Source organism: Myxine glutinosa, chromosome 4, assembly GCF_964187855.1.
Source record: "Myxine glutinosa chromosome 4, kmMyxGlut1.1, whole genome shotgun sequence".
Taxonomy (NCBI): Eukaryota; Metazoa; Chordata; class Myxini; order Myxiniformes; family Myxinidae; genus Myxine; species Myxine glutinosa.
Window position 1 is genome coordinate 28,483,922 of NC_136264.1, and position 16,318 is coordinate 28,500,239.

The following is a 16,318-nucleotide window of genomic DNA, read 5'->3' on the forward strand; positions in this document are numbered from 1 at the left end:
AAAATCATTTAATAATTAAATAATTATCATATCCGAATCCATATTCAGATCTTCACCAAAATCGAATCGATTCTTCCTTGTCAGACACCCAACCTGTCCAACAAGTTTCGTCCAAATCCATCCATAACTTTCTGAGATATCCCGCAATGTATCGTTTTTGGCCCTATCTACCAATGGTGAAAAATCACTTAAAAATTAAATAATTATCATATCCGAATCCATATTCAGATCTTCACCAAAATCGAATCGATTCTTCCTTGTCAAGACACCCAACCTGTCCAACAAGTTTCGTCCAAATCCATCCATAACTTTCGGAGATATCCCACAATGTATCGTTTTTGGCCCTATCTACCAATGGTGAAAAATCACTTAAAAATTAAATAATTATCATATCCGAATCCATATTCAGATCTTCACCAAAATCGAATCGATTCTTCCTTGTCAGACACCCAACCTGTCCAACAAGTTTCGTCCAAATCCATCCATAACTTTCTGAGATATCCCGCAATGTATCGTTTTTGGCCCGATCTCCCAATGGTGAAAAATCACTTAAAAATTAAATAATTATCATATCCGAATCCATATTCAGATCTTCACCAAAATCGAATCGATTCTTCCTTGTCAGACACCCAACCTGTCCAACAAGTTTCGTCCAAATCCATCCATAACTTTCGGAGATATCCCACAATGTATCGTTTTTGGCCCGATCTCCCAATGGTGAAAAATCACTTAAAAATTAAATAATTATCATATCCGAATCCATATTCAGATCTTCACCAAAATCGAATCGATTCTTCCTTGTCAGACACCCAACCTGTCCAACAAGTTTCGTCCAAATCCATCCATAACGTTCTGAGATATCCCGCAATGTATCGTTTTTGGCCCGATCTCCCAATGGTGAAAAATCATTTAATAATTAAATAATTATCATATCCGAATCCATATTCAGATCTTCACCAAAATCGAATCGATTCTTCCTTGTCAGACACCCAACCTGTCCAACAAGTTTCGTCCAAATCCATCCATAACGTTCTGAGATATCCCGCAATGTATCGTTTTTGGCCCGATCTCCCAATGGTGAAAAATTATTTAATAATTAAATAATTATCATATCCGAATCCATATTCAGATCTTCACCAAAATCGAATCGATTCTTCCTTGTCAGACAGTGACACCCAACCGGTCCCCCAAGTTTCGTCCAAATTGGTCCACAACTTTTTGAGATATCCTGCTATGTATCGTTTTTGTCCTTGTATCCCAATGGTGAAGAATCACTTTTAAAATTCTAGTATCCGAATCCGGATCTTCACCAAAATCTAATCATTTCGTCCTTGTCACATACGCTACATCTCTGCTAAATTTCGTCCGAATCCGGCCACAACGTTTTGAGATATTTTGTTCACAAACAGACAAACAAACAAACAGATAGGGGTGAAAACAACCTCCATCCACATTTGGTGGCGGAGGTAAAAAGGAATATACAACGTCTGCTGCTTACTAAATTTGGACCTGTCTACCTTGTTACCTCCGCCACCTATGGTAGGCGGAGCTATTGTTTTCACCTCTGTCTGTCTGTGAGCAGGATATCTCAAAAAGTTACAGACGGATTTGGACGAAACTTGGTGTACAAGTTGGGTGTGTGATGAGGATTCGAATTTGGTGGAGATCCGGATCTGGATACTGGAATCTTTAAAGTGTTTCTTCACCATTGAGAGATGGGGCCAAAAATGATATCTGAAATATCTGCACGACATCTGAAAACGTTGTGGACGGATTCTGGCGAAACTTGGTGGACAGGTTGGGTCGGTGACAAAAACGAGTCGATTAGATCTTGGAGATCCAGATCCGGATCAGGCCTTTCTGTGAGATACAAAACGTAAACTGTTCAGTCTGGCAAAGGTGTGCGCTGTACCAAGTGTGTTCTTGTTGTATTTGGGATCGCACTGAATTGGAAGTGTCAATTATGAATGAGATCATGTTGCAAAGTAATGTCTCCTATTATTTTTCTCCAAAACGGGTAAAGATATTCCACCAGTTCACACATTAGTTTTTCCCACCACTGGGTATGAAGTTTCATGATTCTGACACTAGATTTCTCAGTGCTACATTAGTCAAGATGGCAGAGCGCAGCATGACATTGTGTCAGTGCTATGAAGCTCTAAAGATGAGCTGGGATGACTGACTGCAGATGAGAGCTGGGATGACTGACTGGAGATGATAGCTGGGATGACTGACTGGAGATGATAGCTGGGATGACTGACTGGAGATGAGAGCTGGGATGACTGACTGGAGATGAGAGCTGGGATGACTGACTGGAGATGAGAGCTGGGATGACTGACTGGAGATGATAGCTGGGATGACTGACTGGAGATGATAGCTGGGATGACTGACTGGAGATGATAGCTGGGATGACTGACTGGTGATGAGAGCTGAGATGACTGACTGGAGAAGAGAGTTGGGATGTCTGACTGGAGATGAGAGCTGGGATGACTGACTGGCGATGAGAGCAGATGACTGACTGGTGATGAGAGCTGGGATGACTGACTGGAGATGAGAGCTGTGATGACTGACTGGTGATGAGAGCTGGGATGACTGACTGGAGATGAGAGCTGGGATGACTGACTGGAGAAGAGAGTTGGGATGTCTGACTGGTGATGAGAGCTGGGATAACTGACTGGTGATGAGAGCTGGGATAACTGACTGGTGATGAGAACTGGGATGACTGACTGGCGATGAAAGCTGGGATGGCTGGACATGAGAGTGTGGATGACTGACTGGACATGAGAGTTGGGATGACTGACTGGACATGAGAGTTGGGATGACTGACTGGACATGAGAGTTGGGATGACTGACTGGACATGAGAGTTGGGATGACTGACTGGACATGAGAGTTGGGATGACTAAACATGAGAGTTAGGATGACTGACTGGTGATGAGAGCTGGGATGACTGACTGGTGATGAGAGCTGGGATGACTGACTGGAGATGAGAGCTGGGATGACTGACTGGAGATGAGAGCTGGGATGACTGACTGGAGATGAGAGCTGGGATGACTGACTGGAGATGAGAGCTGGGATGACTGACTGGAGATGAGAGCTGGGATGACTGACTGGAGATGAGAGCTGGGATGACTGACTGGAGATGAGAGCTGGGATGACTGACTGGAGATGAGAGCTGGGATGAGTGACTGGAGATGAGAGCTGGGATGACTGACTGGAGATGAGATTTAGGTGCACCATTCTGATCCTGAGAGTAAGAGACTGGCAATGGAGTACCGACACAGGGGATCACCAGCTTGGCTCTGTCAAATTTTAATCTCTTAAAGAACACCGTAGTGGAGAACCTTTTTCTTCTGATGATGATGTCAAGGCCGCTGTGTTGTGCTGGTTAAGTGAGCAGGACATACAGTTCTATTGTGACAGTATCACAAAACGACTTGAACATTGGCTAAAATGTGTGGACCACAGTGGGGATGAGATATAAATATTCACCATAGTGGAATGTAAATTGATGTTTCCTGATGGAAGACCAAGGTACTTTCTTCAGAGCTTCTCATTCCCAGTCGATAGTCATAGTTTCGACCTTCTACTGACTCCCTGCTTTCTCTGTTGATCAACTTGATCCAGCCTCTTTGGGAGTTGGATATTTGTTGACACATCCACACCTTGTCCATGTCATTACTTCCAAGCTGCTATGCAATTGATCCAATAATGGAATGACGTTTTGTGTACTTTGCCCACTTGTCTCACTTTTATCCCTGTGTGCAGATCAACTTGACTTCAGCAAGCCCCCAGTTGCTAGGTCGAGGACAGGGAGGAGGATCCACAGTGGGGTCGGTCCCAGCTGGTGGACCAGCACCACCTGCTGTGCTGCTTGGGGGACAGGGAGCTGGAAGCTCCCCAAATCATATGTATCTGCAGGCAGCACAGATGGTACGGTGTCTGTGAAAGGGGCAACAGCAACCAAGGAAGGGGATTGAGAATGGACTAGACTATTGGATGAAGCCATGAATTGATTATTATTCTCTTTAAGGATAAAATCCAGGTGAGCTCAGTTGGATAAACCAGGTAAAAATTTTGCTGGTAAATGTGGTAGCCTGGGCAATTTCTAATTTTGGTGATTAGGGTAAGGTCAGTAATTTTAATGTGAACTATTCTGAACAACAGTGTTATAACCCCAACTTTTGGAAGAAAAACATTGTTGTGCATAAAGATGTAATGTTGGCGACATTGATTTATAAAATGTAAAAGCCTGTCTTTTAGCATTGAGTTTTGATGCTGATTCCAAAGTTTCTGCCTAAATACCATACTTCAAAACAACACAACTGCATTTTAGGTTGTATATTATTTCCAAAGGAGTCAATTGGGAATCAAAAGAGATAGTGTTAAAACTAAAGGGATTTTGTGAGACCTCACCTGGAATATTGCATTGGATTGGTCACCACATCTGAGGAAGGCCATAGCTTCCATAGATAGGCATCAGCGTAGAGTAGATTTAACTCAGGCCTAGCTACACTCAGCTATCAGGAGTGACTGAAGGAGCCAGGACTTTACACATTAGAAAGGAGGCGGTTACCAGGGGGAGACGGCGGGGAGGAAGAATAAGAAGATGAAGAAGAAGAAGAGGAGGTGGAAGGGGGATATGATGATGTTTAAGGTAATGAAGGGTATAGACAAAATAAGTTCCGAAGAGTTTTCGAGCAGAATGAACAGTCACATGACCAGAGGCTGTATCCTGAAAGTAAAGGAGCGGAGAGTTAGGAAGGCAGTAAGGTAAGGGTCTTTCACTTGGAGAATAGTTACTTCTCCGGGAAGACAGTGGCAGCAGAAGCAGTAGATAAGTTTAAACTGGAATTACATTGGTACCGAGAAGCATTGGACATAGACAGGGTACATGGACATTGGCAGGACTGGTAGGTGCTGAGGTATTGGTCAGTGTTTGTATACACATGTTGTGATTGTGATATCTGTGAGTGGGTCTTGTCAAAAATTAAATCTCTGTTGCCAGTGTTTGGTCGTTTTTCATACCACAGCTCTTTATCATACAAAAGTTTGGCAATTCTCCATTTGTGGGTATGTCTGAACCTTATAGAATTGAAAATGGCTTCACCGATCTCCGCCAAATTTTGCATATGCAGGCACTCCTCACTGTACGCACTCCCAGTTGACGCATTTTCGCTGATAAGCAATTACTAAAGTAACAAACACATTTCACTATACGCCACATATTTTTGTTGATCGACACGCAACCTCTTCTCCTTTTATTGGTGAGTATAGTACTGAGTTTAGCACTGTACCGATTTATTATCTCTGCCACTAAATGTGGACAGCGGTTATGTTTCGCCCTATTGTGTACCCTGGTTTAGAATAGGTACACCGTATCCCTGCGTGTTGTAGGAGGCGACTAAGAGGGTTGGCGTCAGGAAGGGCATCCGGCCATAAAAACATTGCCTCAAAAAGAGAACCATGACAATTACAACTACATATGGGCAGGGCACAGCCGGAAGTGAGGATTGGTTTCTGAGGTTTGGGACATGGAATGTAGGGACAATGACAGGGAGATCAGGAGAAGTGGTGGAAGTATTGATCAGAAGAAGAGTGGACATATGTTATGTGCAAGAGACGAGATGGAAGGGAAGTGGTGTGAGAATGGTGAATTGGTGAAGGAGCCAGAAGGAGCCAGGCAGGGACAGAAATACAAGTTTGGGTGGCAAGGGTGCCCGGAGGGTGTGAATGGTGTTGGTGTCCTGTTTTCTGAGGAGTTTGTAGACAGTGAGGTGAGTGTGACTTGAGTGAGTGATAGGTTGATGATGGTGAAAATGATGATTGGAAAGCTCTTGGTGAATGTCATCTCGGGATATGCTCCGCAGGTTGGTCGGAGCGATGAAGAGAAGGACAAGTTCTGGTGTGCGATAGAGAAGCTGATGGAAAACGTGAAAGATGAGGAAGTTGTTGTGACAGGAGGAGACCTAAATGGACATGTGGGAAGGAGTATGGACGGTTTTGAGGGAGTTCATGGGGGTTACGGATATGGTGTGAGAAATGGAGAAGGTGAAAGGATTTTGGAGTTTGCTGATGGAGCTGATTTGTTGATTTGTAATACTCAGTTCCAGAAAGAGGATAATAAGCTTGTTACATACACATCAGGTGGGTCGACGACAACCGTTGACTACCTGATGGTGCGTAGGTGAGATAGGGGGCACCTCCGGGACACAAAGGTGGTCCCGGGTGAGGAGGCTGTTTCACAGCACCACTTGGTTGTCTACGACATAAGGGTGAAAGTTTCGAGGAGAGCTCGGCGGGTGAAGTACCAACTGAGAATGAAGGTGTGGAGGTTGAAAGAGGTGACAGTAAGGGAGGCATTAAAAGAGAGGCTGAGTAGGGTAGAGGATGATGTGGTTGAGCTTGAAAGTGGTTGGATGTCAATGAAAGATAGTCTGTTGGGAGCCGTTGGTGAGGTATGTGGATGGACAAAAGGACCACCGAGGCACTCGGAAACATGATGGTGGGATGATGAAGTTGGAAAGAGGATTGACGAGAAGAGGAAGAAGTCAAGGAGTGGCAGAAGGCGAAGGGTACGGGAGCAGAAAAAGCAGAGCATGAAAGTGATTAGGCAGCCAAGAAGGCTGCAAAGAAAGAGGTAGCAAAGGCGCAGGAGGCATGGAGGAAAATGTTCGGAGAACGCTTGGATTCGGAAGAGGGTCAGAGAGCGGTATTCAGCATTGCAAAGCAGATAGCGAAAGAGAGGTGTGATGTGATGGGGGTGAGTTGCTTGAAGGATGAAGTGGGACAAATCGTTGTGGACCCAGATGGAATGAAAGGAAGATGGAAAAGATATATGGAAATGCTGTTGAATAAAGAGAATGAATGGGATGGCAACATTGAGAGTAACCCAGTTTTAGGACCGGTAAAGAAGATAACTGAGAAGGAAGTTGAGGAAGCGATAAAAGCAATGAAGAGTAGAAAAGCGGGAGGGCCGACGGGAGTTGTGGGAGATATGTTGAAGGCAGCAGGAAGTTGGGGTGTGAAGAGAATGACAGAGATCTGTAATCTGGTGGTGAAAAAAGGCCGCATTCCAGTGGATTGGGAACTGAGTACCCTCGTCCCTCTATACAAGTGGAAAGGTGACCCTCTGGAGTGTGGCTCGTACCGAGCGATAAAGTTATTGGAGCATGGAATGAAGGTATTGGAAAGGGTGTTGGAAAGGAGGATAAGGAAGAAGGTGAAGATCGACGAAATGCAGTTTGGATTTATGCCAGGAAGAGGAACGACAGATGCGCTCTTTATTGTGAGGCAGTTGCAGGAGAAGTACATGGAGAAGAGGAAGAAGTTGTTTCTTGGGTTTGTTGATCTGGAGAAAGCATTCGATCGGGTTCCACGCGAAGTATTGACATGGGCATTGAGGAAGTTAGGAGTGGAGGAATGGTTGATCAGAGTAGTGATGGCAATTTAAAGCAATTTGCTTTAAATATTTCCCCATTGATTTTTGTCTTTTTGCAATTGTTGTTTCCATGTTTTGTTATGCATTATGTTTTGCAGTCTGTCAAAGCGCCTTTGGGCTTCATGAAAAGCGCTATACAAAATAAATGAATTATTATTATTATTATTAATGTACAAAAGAGCGCGCACAGCTGTAAGGACGAAGGATGGGAACAGTGGTGAGTTTGAGGTGAAGGTCGGAGTGCATCAGGGGTCGGTACTAAGTCCACTACTATTTGTAGCTGTGATAGAGGTGCTGGCTCAGAACATAAAGGAGGGTTTACCGTGGGAGTTGTTGTATGCAGATGATCTGGTGTTGATTGCGGAAAGTATGGATGGACTGAAGGAAAAGATGAACAAGTGGAAGGAGTTGTATGGAGACAAAAGGTCTGAAGGTGAATATCGGAAAGACGAAGGTGATGGCAAGTGGTAAAGCATGTGGTGAGGTGGAAAGAACTGGGAAGTGGCCACGTGCTGTGTGCAGGAAGGGTGTCAGAGTGAACTCAATTCAATGTACAATGTGCGCTGAGTGGGTTCATCAAAAATGTTGTGGTCTGAGAGGGTCATTAACCAGTGTGGCAGCTACATTCAAATGTAAGGTGTGCACAGAGGGAGCTGCAGATGGAGGAAATGTTGAGTTGGATCTTGGAGACGGCATGAAGCTGGAAGGTGTGAAAACCTTTTGCTACCTCGGAGACATGCTGAATGGAGAAGGTGGATCAGACTCAGCAACGGTTGCTGGAGTGAGATGCGCATGGAAGAAGTTTCGGGAACTGAGTGGCGTGCTGATGAGGAGGGGAGTGTCGTTGAAGCTGAAGGGAAAGGTGTATGCTGCATGTGTGAGAAGTGTTATGATTTATGGGAGCGAGACATGGGTAATGAACGTAGAGCAGCAACGAAGGTTGGAAAGGGTGGAAATGTGAATGGTTCGATGGATGTGTGGAGTATCGTTGAGAGAGAGGAAGACAAATGATGAATTGCTGAAAATGATGGGAATAGAGCCTGTGATTGATGCTGTGAAGAGGAACAGGTTGAGATGGTTTGGTCATGTGTTGAGGAAGGATGAAAGTGACTGGTTGAGAAGAGTGATGGAAATGAATGCAGAAGGAAGTAGAGGATGGGGAAGACCGAGAAAGACTTGGCTAAAGATGGTGGAAGAAGAAATGTGGGCAAGGGGTTAACAAGGAGAGATGCAGAAAATAGGGCAAGATGGAGAAGATCTTCATGGGGACCGCAAAGCTAACCCCTGCTCTAGCAGGGAAAATGGCCTTAAAATGCATGTTGTTGTGTTGTTGTGTTGCGGGTAATAGCTCTCGTGCCTTTGCTTGGGCTTATGCAGTTTTGGGGAAAGAAAATGGGGAAAATAAAGGGAAAAACCTAGCTAACCCCTTGAAACGCAATGTGTCCCACTACACAAAGGGAAAGGACTACCTTTTTATGTTGAAGGCTTCAGCCACAGACTATTTTGTCCTCGTCGAGACCAGGCCTTAAATACTCGTAATGGCAGCATTGATAGAAAAGTGAAGAAAGAGAGAATCGTCTCAGAGTTTTTGAGGAAGTAAAAAAATCTGCTTTTTGAAAAGGTGGAGATAGTAAGTGTTTGGTAATACATGGGAAGGTAAAGAGTTCCATAGCTTGGCAGTGGTGGGGAAGAAACAAACATCATAATGGCCCACCCTTGAGTTGCCAATGGCCACACAATATTAATGCAATGTCGTGGCTTGTGTTACGGGGTCCTCCCCTATCGAGTCCCTGGCAGAAAGATGTGTTGTCCTTGTGTGAAAACCAGCCAATCAACCAACGAGTCCACACCAAGGGATACGAACAAACCACAATGTATTATGATCCTTCAAACCCCCAATATTTTATCACACTTCAAACACCATATAATTCATCTCTACAGGTGGTACCACCTTATTGAGTCCCTTAACCCCCAAACTCACGGCCCTTTTCCCAATGTCTCTGTACTCCTCCAAGGCGACGTCGATTCGCTCCAGCGCGTGGAATCAAAGTCCAGTTCCAATCCGTGGAAGTGGAGACGATCGAGCCAACCCGCAGGTCACGTGGTCCAATCCCCAGCACGATAGCGGTAGAATGGGAAACCAACCAAAGATGATTTCGGGTATGTACCCGTTGGCGGTTCAATCCGCGAGTCTCCTCAATAACCCTCCCACAGCCGCGGACTTGTGGGTTGCACAGTCGTCCCTGGCAGCCCGCCGGAGAGAAACGCCTGGTCGACGCGCCACCAAAAACCCGGTCACGGCCGGTGATGCGCGTGGCGAAAGTGGCGGTCGGCTTTCTCTCACTGCTCTGTCGGGAGCTGCAATCCGACCACGTTTCACTGCTCCGCCGGGAGCCGCAATCAGAACACGTTTCACTGCTCGGGCTGGAGCTGCAATCAAAACGCTTTTCACTGCTCGGGCTGGAGCTGCAATCAAAACGCTTTTCACTGCTCGGTCGGGAGCGGCAATCAGAACACGTCTCTTCGCTCCACCCCTTTTCTCCACTCCACCGCTTCCGGTCTCGATCCGGATTTCCGGCCACATTTCCCCAGGAGGGCTTTTAATTCTTCTACCCACAACAACCCTTTCCCATAAGTCACCATAAGCATAATCTCTAGGATACTTTGAACCCACAACAGTAATCATAACAATCATCATTCGGGCTGAATACGTAACACTTCCCCCCCTCAAGAAAGAAAGTTGGCACACCGCGAAAACTTTCTTTGTATGCCCTCTTTGAACAGGCAAAAGTAAATTCACAAACCAAATCAGCAATCCCTGGGGCAACAATATTCAACCTTCCCCAAAAATAGAGCAACCAAAATTTTACACAACCCCCAGAACTTTCCCAAAGCTAATTCCCTCTGGACCAAGCGTCAACAACTTCTAGTTCCTCTTGAATGAAGGTTAAGGGGGGTGGTGACCAAAGCCTCAAAGTTAAACAACTCGAGAGCACTTTTTCCGGGAGGCCAAGCTGAGTATTCACTACATGGACGCCTTTAAGAATGTGGAGTTCACGGTTAGTCCGTGCAGGAAAGTTCACTACCTGGACGCCTTTACGAACGTGGCGTTCACGGTTAGTCCGTGTAGGAGTCTGGGATCGGCGGCTCCGCCGTATCTAGTGCTTCAACTTCTCCGGACTCCTAACAGTTACGGTGGGACCACTTGTCACAGTAGCCACCTGACTGGCGGTCTCCTTCTCGGCCAGTGCTCTGACAATCATTCTTTCGGGAGATGCCGTAACTCTGGGAGCCTCCATAGTAATATCGGCTGCTGCCACCACCAAAACTACCGCCACATTGTCCTCTTCTGTAGACCTCCCGACGCCTACGAAACGCCTTCCCTACTGTTATGGTCCGACCCTCCAACTCCTTACCATTCCAATTCTTCTCTGCCTCTCTGGCGTCCTTTGTGCTTGCAAACGTGACAAAACCGAACCCTCTTGACTGTTGCGTTTCCCTGTCTTTTACCAACCGCACTTCCACAAGTGGCCCATATCTGTTGAAGACAGAGGTCAGAACTTCCTCCTCTGTTTTGAAGTTCAGTCCCCCTACAAATAACTTGGTACTTTCGTCGCCATCCCGAGCTGGTGTGGTGTTATTTTCCCTGCTGGGCTCTTTACCAACCCTTGGGTTACCATAAACTTGACACCCGGCCAAATCATTCCCGATAACCACAGATACTCCCTCTACAGGAAGCGTGGCTTGTAAACCGACGGTGACCGGTCCTGACACCAAATCGGATTCCAAATGGATGACATGAAGTCGGGCACTAACACAGCCACCGATCCCTTGTAACCGAACACTATCACCAGTTGCTGTATGTACTCTTTGACAATGGCAAAATGCCTTCAAGCATTAAGGATTGATGGGCTCCTGTGTCCCTCAATACCCTAACAGGTCTTGGGTTAGTCAAGTCTCCCTCTAGTGAGACAAACCCCTCATAAATAAATGGTTGGGAACTCTTCTGTGGGTGATTTCTTACGTTTGCCATCGCATTCGGAGTTGTACTAGTCAGACTCCGCTCTGGGTTTTCCCTTTTCATGAGGTAACAACTGGACATCAAGTGTCCAGGTTTCCGGCAAAAGGCGCAAGTAGGCCCGGAGGGGAACCTCATGGTCTGTCTCGAGCCCCCCGGAAAATAAGGCTGTCTTGGGCCCATAGTCTTCTGATTTCGAAAAGTGGAGGTATCAGAGTGGTCCCCATAATCCTCTCGAGGCCGCCCCCATGGATTCTCGTTCTCCGCCCCTGATGTACCATAGCTCCCCTGGCTAGGCCTGGGCGAGAAGTTCGGGTTGCGGAACCCCATCCTGTGTGTTAATGCATAGTCATCTGCCATGGTGGCTGCCTCATACAGCTTTGGTACCTTCCTTTCCTCCAGATGAACTTTAATGTCCTCGTGGACACTCTGTTGGAATTCCTCCACTAGGATCAATTGTCGCAATAGTTTGAAGTCTTTCCCGACATCTTTTGAATCACACCACCTATCAAACATGGTTTCCTTCACTCTGGCAAATTCCACATGGGTCTCACTCTCCCTCCTCCTGGAATTCCGGAATTTTTGCCGGTAAGCTTCCGGGACCAATTCATAAGCTTTGAGAAGGTGTTTTTTTAATACCTCATACTCTGCACATTGGTCAATCGGTAAAGCCGAATAAATCTCTTGAGCTTTACCCACCAGAACACTTTGTACTTGTATGGACCAGTACTCCTCAGGCCACTTTAACTGTCGAGCCACTTTCTCAAAGTGGGGAAAAAACGTGGCTACCTCCTTCTCATTGAAGGGTGGGACCAGCCTCACATGTCTGCCAACATCCCAGGTGTTCTGACTAGGTGTCGAACCAGCTGGTATGGATGGTACCTCTCCCCGTTCTCTTATTAACTCCAGCTGCTTGATTTTAATTTCCTGCTGAAGCTCCATGTCACGTTCCTTTAACTCCCTTTCAGCTCTTCTTTCCTCCGCTCTTTCCCCTGCTCTTCTTTCCTCAAGGTCTCGATCCTGTTCTATTCTTTTTTCCTCAAGTTCTCGGTCCTGTTTTACTCTTTCCTTCTCTGCCTTCCTTTCCTCTGCTTTTAACCATTCCTGGCTCTGCAGTTGCATCTCCAGTTTCTGGAGCTCCACATTTTCTTGTTCCTTGGGTAACCAATCCAAGGCTACCTCTGTCCATGTGCCCTGTCCCACCAGAGCTTCTATCACCAATGTCTGCATCTCTGCTTTCCTCATATTAACTCGGACCTCCAAGTTAAAATGTCTGGCCAATATCAAGAGTTCCGATTTTTTTAACGCTTGGAACTGTGCCTCACTAGGGGACGCCGCAAACTTTTCGGCATCAAACACCATGGTGACTATCCGTGAGCACCTGTTAACCTTCACCCAAAAATTTCCCAATAAACAAAACAAAAGTTTTTCCTCTTTTTTTTATTTTTTGTTGTTTGTTTTTGGGAAATATTTGGGAATTTGGCAAAAGTTCCAAACTTGGGAATTCTTTCCCGGACTAAATTTAGGAATTCCTCAGATCCCGGACGCAGACCCAATTGCGAGTCCACGAATATCAATTGGACGAGCCCCCAATTTCTGTTACGGGGTCCTCCCCTAGTCCCCGGCAGAAAGATGTGTTGTCCTTGTGTGAAAACCAGCCAATCAACCAATGAGTCCACCAAGGGATATGAACAAACCACAATGTATTATGACCCTTCAAACCCCCAATATTTTATCACACTTCAAACACCATATAATTCATCTCTACAGGTGGTACCACCTTATGGAGTCCCTTAACCCCCAAACTCATGGCCCTTTCCCCAATGTCTCTGTACTCCTCCAAGGTGACGTCGATTCGCTCCAGCGCGTGGAATCAATGTCCAGTTCCAATCCGTGGAAGCGGAGACGATCGAGCCAACACGCAGGTCACGTGGTCCAATCGCCAGCACGATAGCGGTAGAATGGGAAACCGGCCAAAGATGATTTCGGGTACGTACCCGGTGGCGGTTCAATCCGCGAGTCTCCTCAATAACCCTCCCACAGCCGCGGACTTGTGGGTTGCACAGTCGTCCCTGGCAGCCCGCCAGAGAGAAACGCCTGGTCGACGGGCCGCCAAAAACCTGGTCACGGCCGGTGATGCGCGTGGCGAAAGTGGCGGTCGGCTTTCTCTCACTGCTCTGTCGGGAGCTGCAATCCGACCACGTTTCACTGCTCCGTCGGGAGCCGCAATCAGAACACGTTTCACTGCTCGGGCTGGAGCTGCAATCAAAACGCTTTTCACTGCTCGGGCTGGAGCTGCAATCAAAATGCTTTTCACTGCTCGGTCAGGAGCGGCAATCAGAACACGTCTCTTCGCTCCACCCCTTTTCTCCGCTCCACCGCTTCCGGTCTCGATCCGGATTTCCGGCCACATTTCCCCAGGAGGGCTTTTAATTCTTCTACCCACAACAACCCTTTCCCATAGTCACCATAAGCATAATCTCTAGGATACTTTGAACCCACAACAGTAATCATAACAATCATCATTAAGGCCGAATACGTAACACTTGTCGAATATTCTGTGGTCTCACTAATGGCGGCGGTACATAAGCAGCAAATATCTGTAGAAGAGAGAAAGAGAGCCAAATAATTTAAGCGGGTCGAGTTTTCAGATCAGATTGTTAGAGTTGATAAGTCGGATTACTTTGGATTTATTAAGTATGTGGAGCTAGAACTTCCCCAGATGTGAGAGCAACACTATAGAACAATGAATCAATCCTTTATAAAGTTGAAGCAACTATTGAGAGGTGAAGAATCTTCGACATCTGAACAGGACTCCCAGTTTCTTCGAGGCAGACTTAGCTATTTTCGTAATGTGTGGATTTCAGGATATATTTGATGTTAGGGTAATACCTAGTAGGTTTATTGTATCACATGGTGTAATTGTGGAGCTTTCAAAGGAGATTGGAGAGTTGAGAGGAGTTTTCGAGAGAGATGGGAAGAAATTAAGTTTTCGAAACTTGAAAACTTGAAAATTAAACGTAACCTGATTACATTTGCCCCACTGGGAAATCTTGGCCAAATCCGAATATAAAGAGGTGGCTGTGATCAAACGAGATGTAGGGTTGAGTAAGGGAAGATGGGGCAGATGGGAAAAACATGGAGGAATGTAATGTCGAGTCATCAGCATACAAGTGCATTTAGTCATTTGTAGAAGAAAGTAGGTCATTGATAAAAAGAAGGAAGAGTGTTGGAGACAGGACAGAACTCTGAGGGATACTGCTGTTGATTGGGTAGGAGGGAGATGTTGAACCATCAATAATTACAGAGAGATAGCAGTCGGAGAGAGCTCGATTATGAGAGAGCAGAGTGAAGGAGGAAAGGCGAAAGAGGGAAGCTTGGATATCAGAAGCCAAACTCTGTCAAAGGCTTTTGAGATATCGAGGCCTCCAACAAAGGATTCCCCAAAGTCTCTCAGAGAAAAGGCACAGACACTTGTAATGTAAGAAAGGATATCACCGGTAGATCTTGCCTTGCGAAAGCCATATTGATGGTCAGATAGAAGACTGTGAGATTCAAGATGCTTGAGGAAATGGTTATTGTATATATATATATATGTATATATATATATATATATATATATATATATAACTGTAAGAAATAGTAGAAACTCCAAAGTACGAGCAGGGCGTCTCATTTGTATTGAATATATAATCGTTAGATTAAATAAGACGCGGACGTAGCTTCAGGACGTCGATCTTTAATTGTCGACCAAGCTTTCGACCAACAAAGGTCTTCTTCTGAGTCAGCCCCAAGTCAGCTTCCGTTGAACTTGGGGCTGACTCAGAAGAAGACCTTTGTTGGTCGAAAGCTTGGTCGACAATTAAAGATCGACGTCCTGAAGCTACGTCCGCGTCTTATTTAATCTAACGATTATATATATATATATATATATATATATATATATATATATATATATATATATATATATATATATATATATATATATATGTATATATATATGTATATATATATGATATATATATATATATATATATATATATATATATATATATATATATATATATATATATATATATATATATATTAGTGGGGCGGCTTAGCCCAAATATTCAAAAGAATTGTGCATTTTGTGATACAAGCACCAAATTTGGCACAAATGTACATTAATATGTTGCGAACATTTTCAGATATTGGGCCACTTGAAATTCCGTAATTTTTTTTTCAAATTTTTTCAAATTTCGTAATTTCAAATTTTTCGGGTGACACCGTCACAATTTCGGTCTTCGAGGCCGGCCGATAGGCAAAGTGTGACCGGAAGGGACGAGGTTCTCCTGACCACGTGGCCCTCGATCTGGGAAGCGAGAGGCGTTCCATTAGTGGACGCGCCCCTCACGCCCGACTTTTGGGCGGCCCCGGCAGGCCGTTTGTTTTGACGTTCCGTGACAGGCCCCGCACCCCCACCTCCGGGCCGACCGGAAGCTTGTGCTGAGTACATCATACCTGAACAACTCAGTGAGGCAGAACACAGCAGTGCACACCAGGGTGACCCCTTCAGTGCATAAACCAATTAACCTGTCCACTGCAGGGCATATAGAAATGAAGTTATTTTCTGCATATAATAATAATATAAGTTCAGTTCTATATAACAATTTCTGTTATCACCACTACCACTACAACTACCACTACTACAAGCTTTGTCTGGAATTTTGTGGACTAACAGACAAACAGACATACAGACAAGCTGGGATCAAAACATTACCTCCTTCCTACCATTGAGTGTAGAGGTAAACATCATGGAAATTATATCATGCCCTAGATTTAATTCATGCTTACCCGTGTATTTGCTTCACTGGTTCAC

General features: G+C 45.3%; 1 protein-coding gene across 3 annotated transcripts in view; it reads left to right on the forward strand.

Moving 5' to 3' along the window:
• The window catches only part of LOC137424537 (polyhomeotic-like protein 2), a gene marked incomplete at its 5' end in the record, with an annotated part of 138,152 nt that overhangs the window by 39,855 nt on the left and 81,979 nt on the right, over window positions 1-16,318 (forward strand). For all 3 annotated transcript variants that reach the window (XM_078775543.1, XM_078775544.1, XM_078775545.1), the window contains 1 exon segment: window positions 3,767-3,931. In XM_078775543.1, the coding sequence (XP_078631669.1) occupies window positions 3,767-3,931 (165 nt within the window).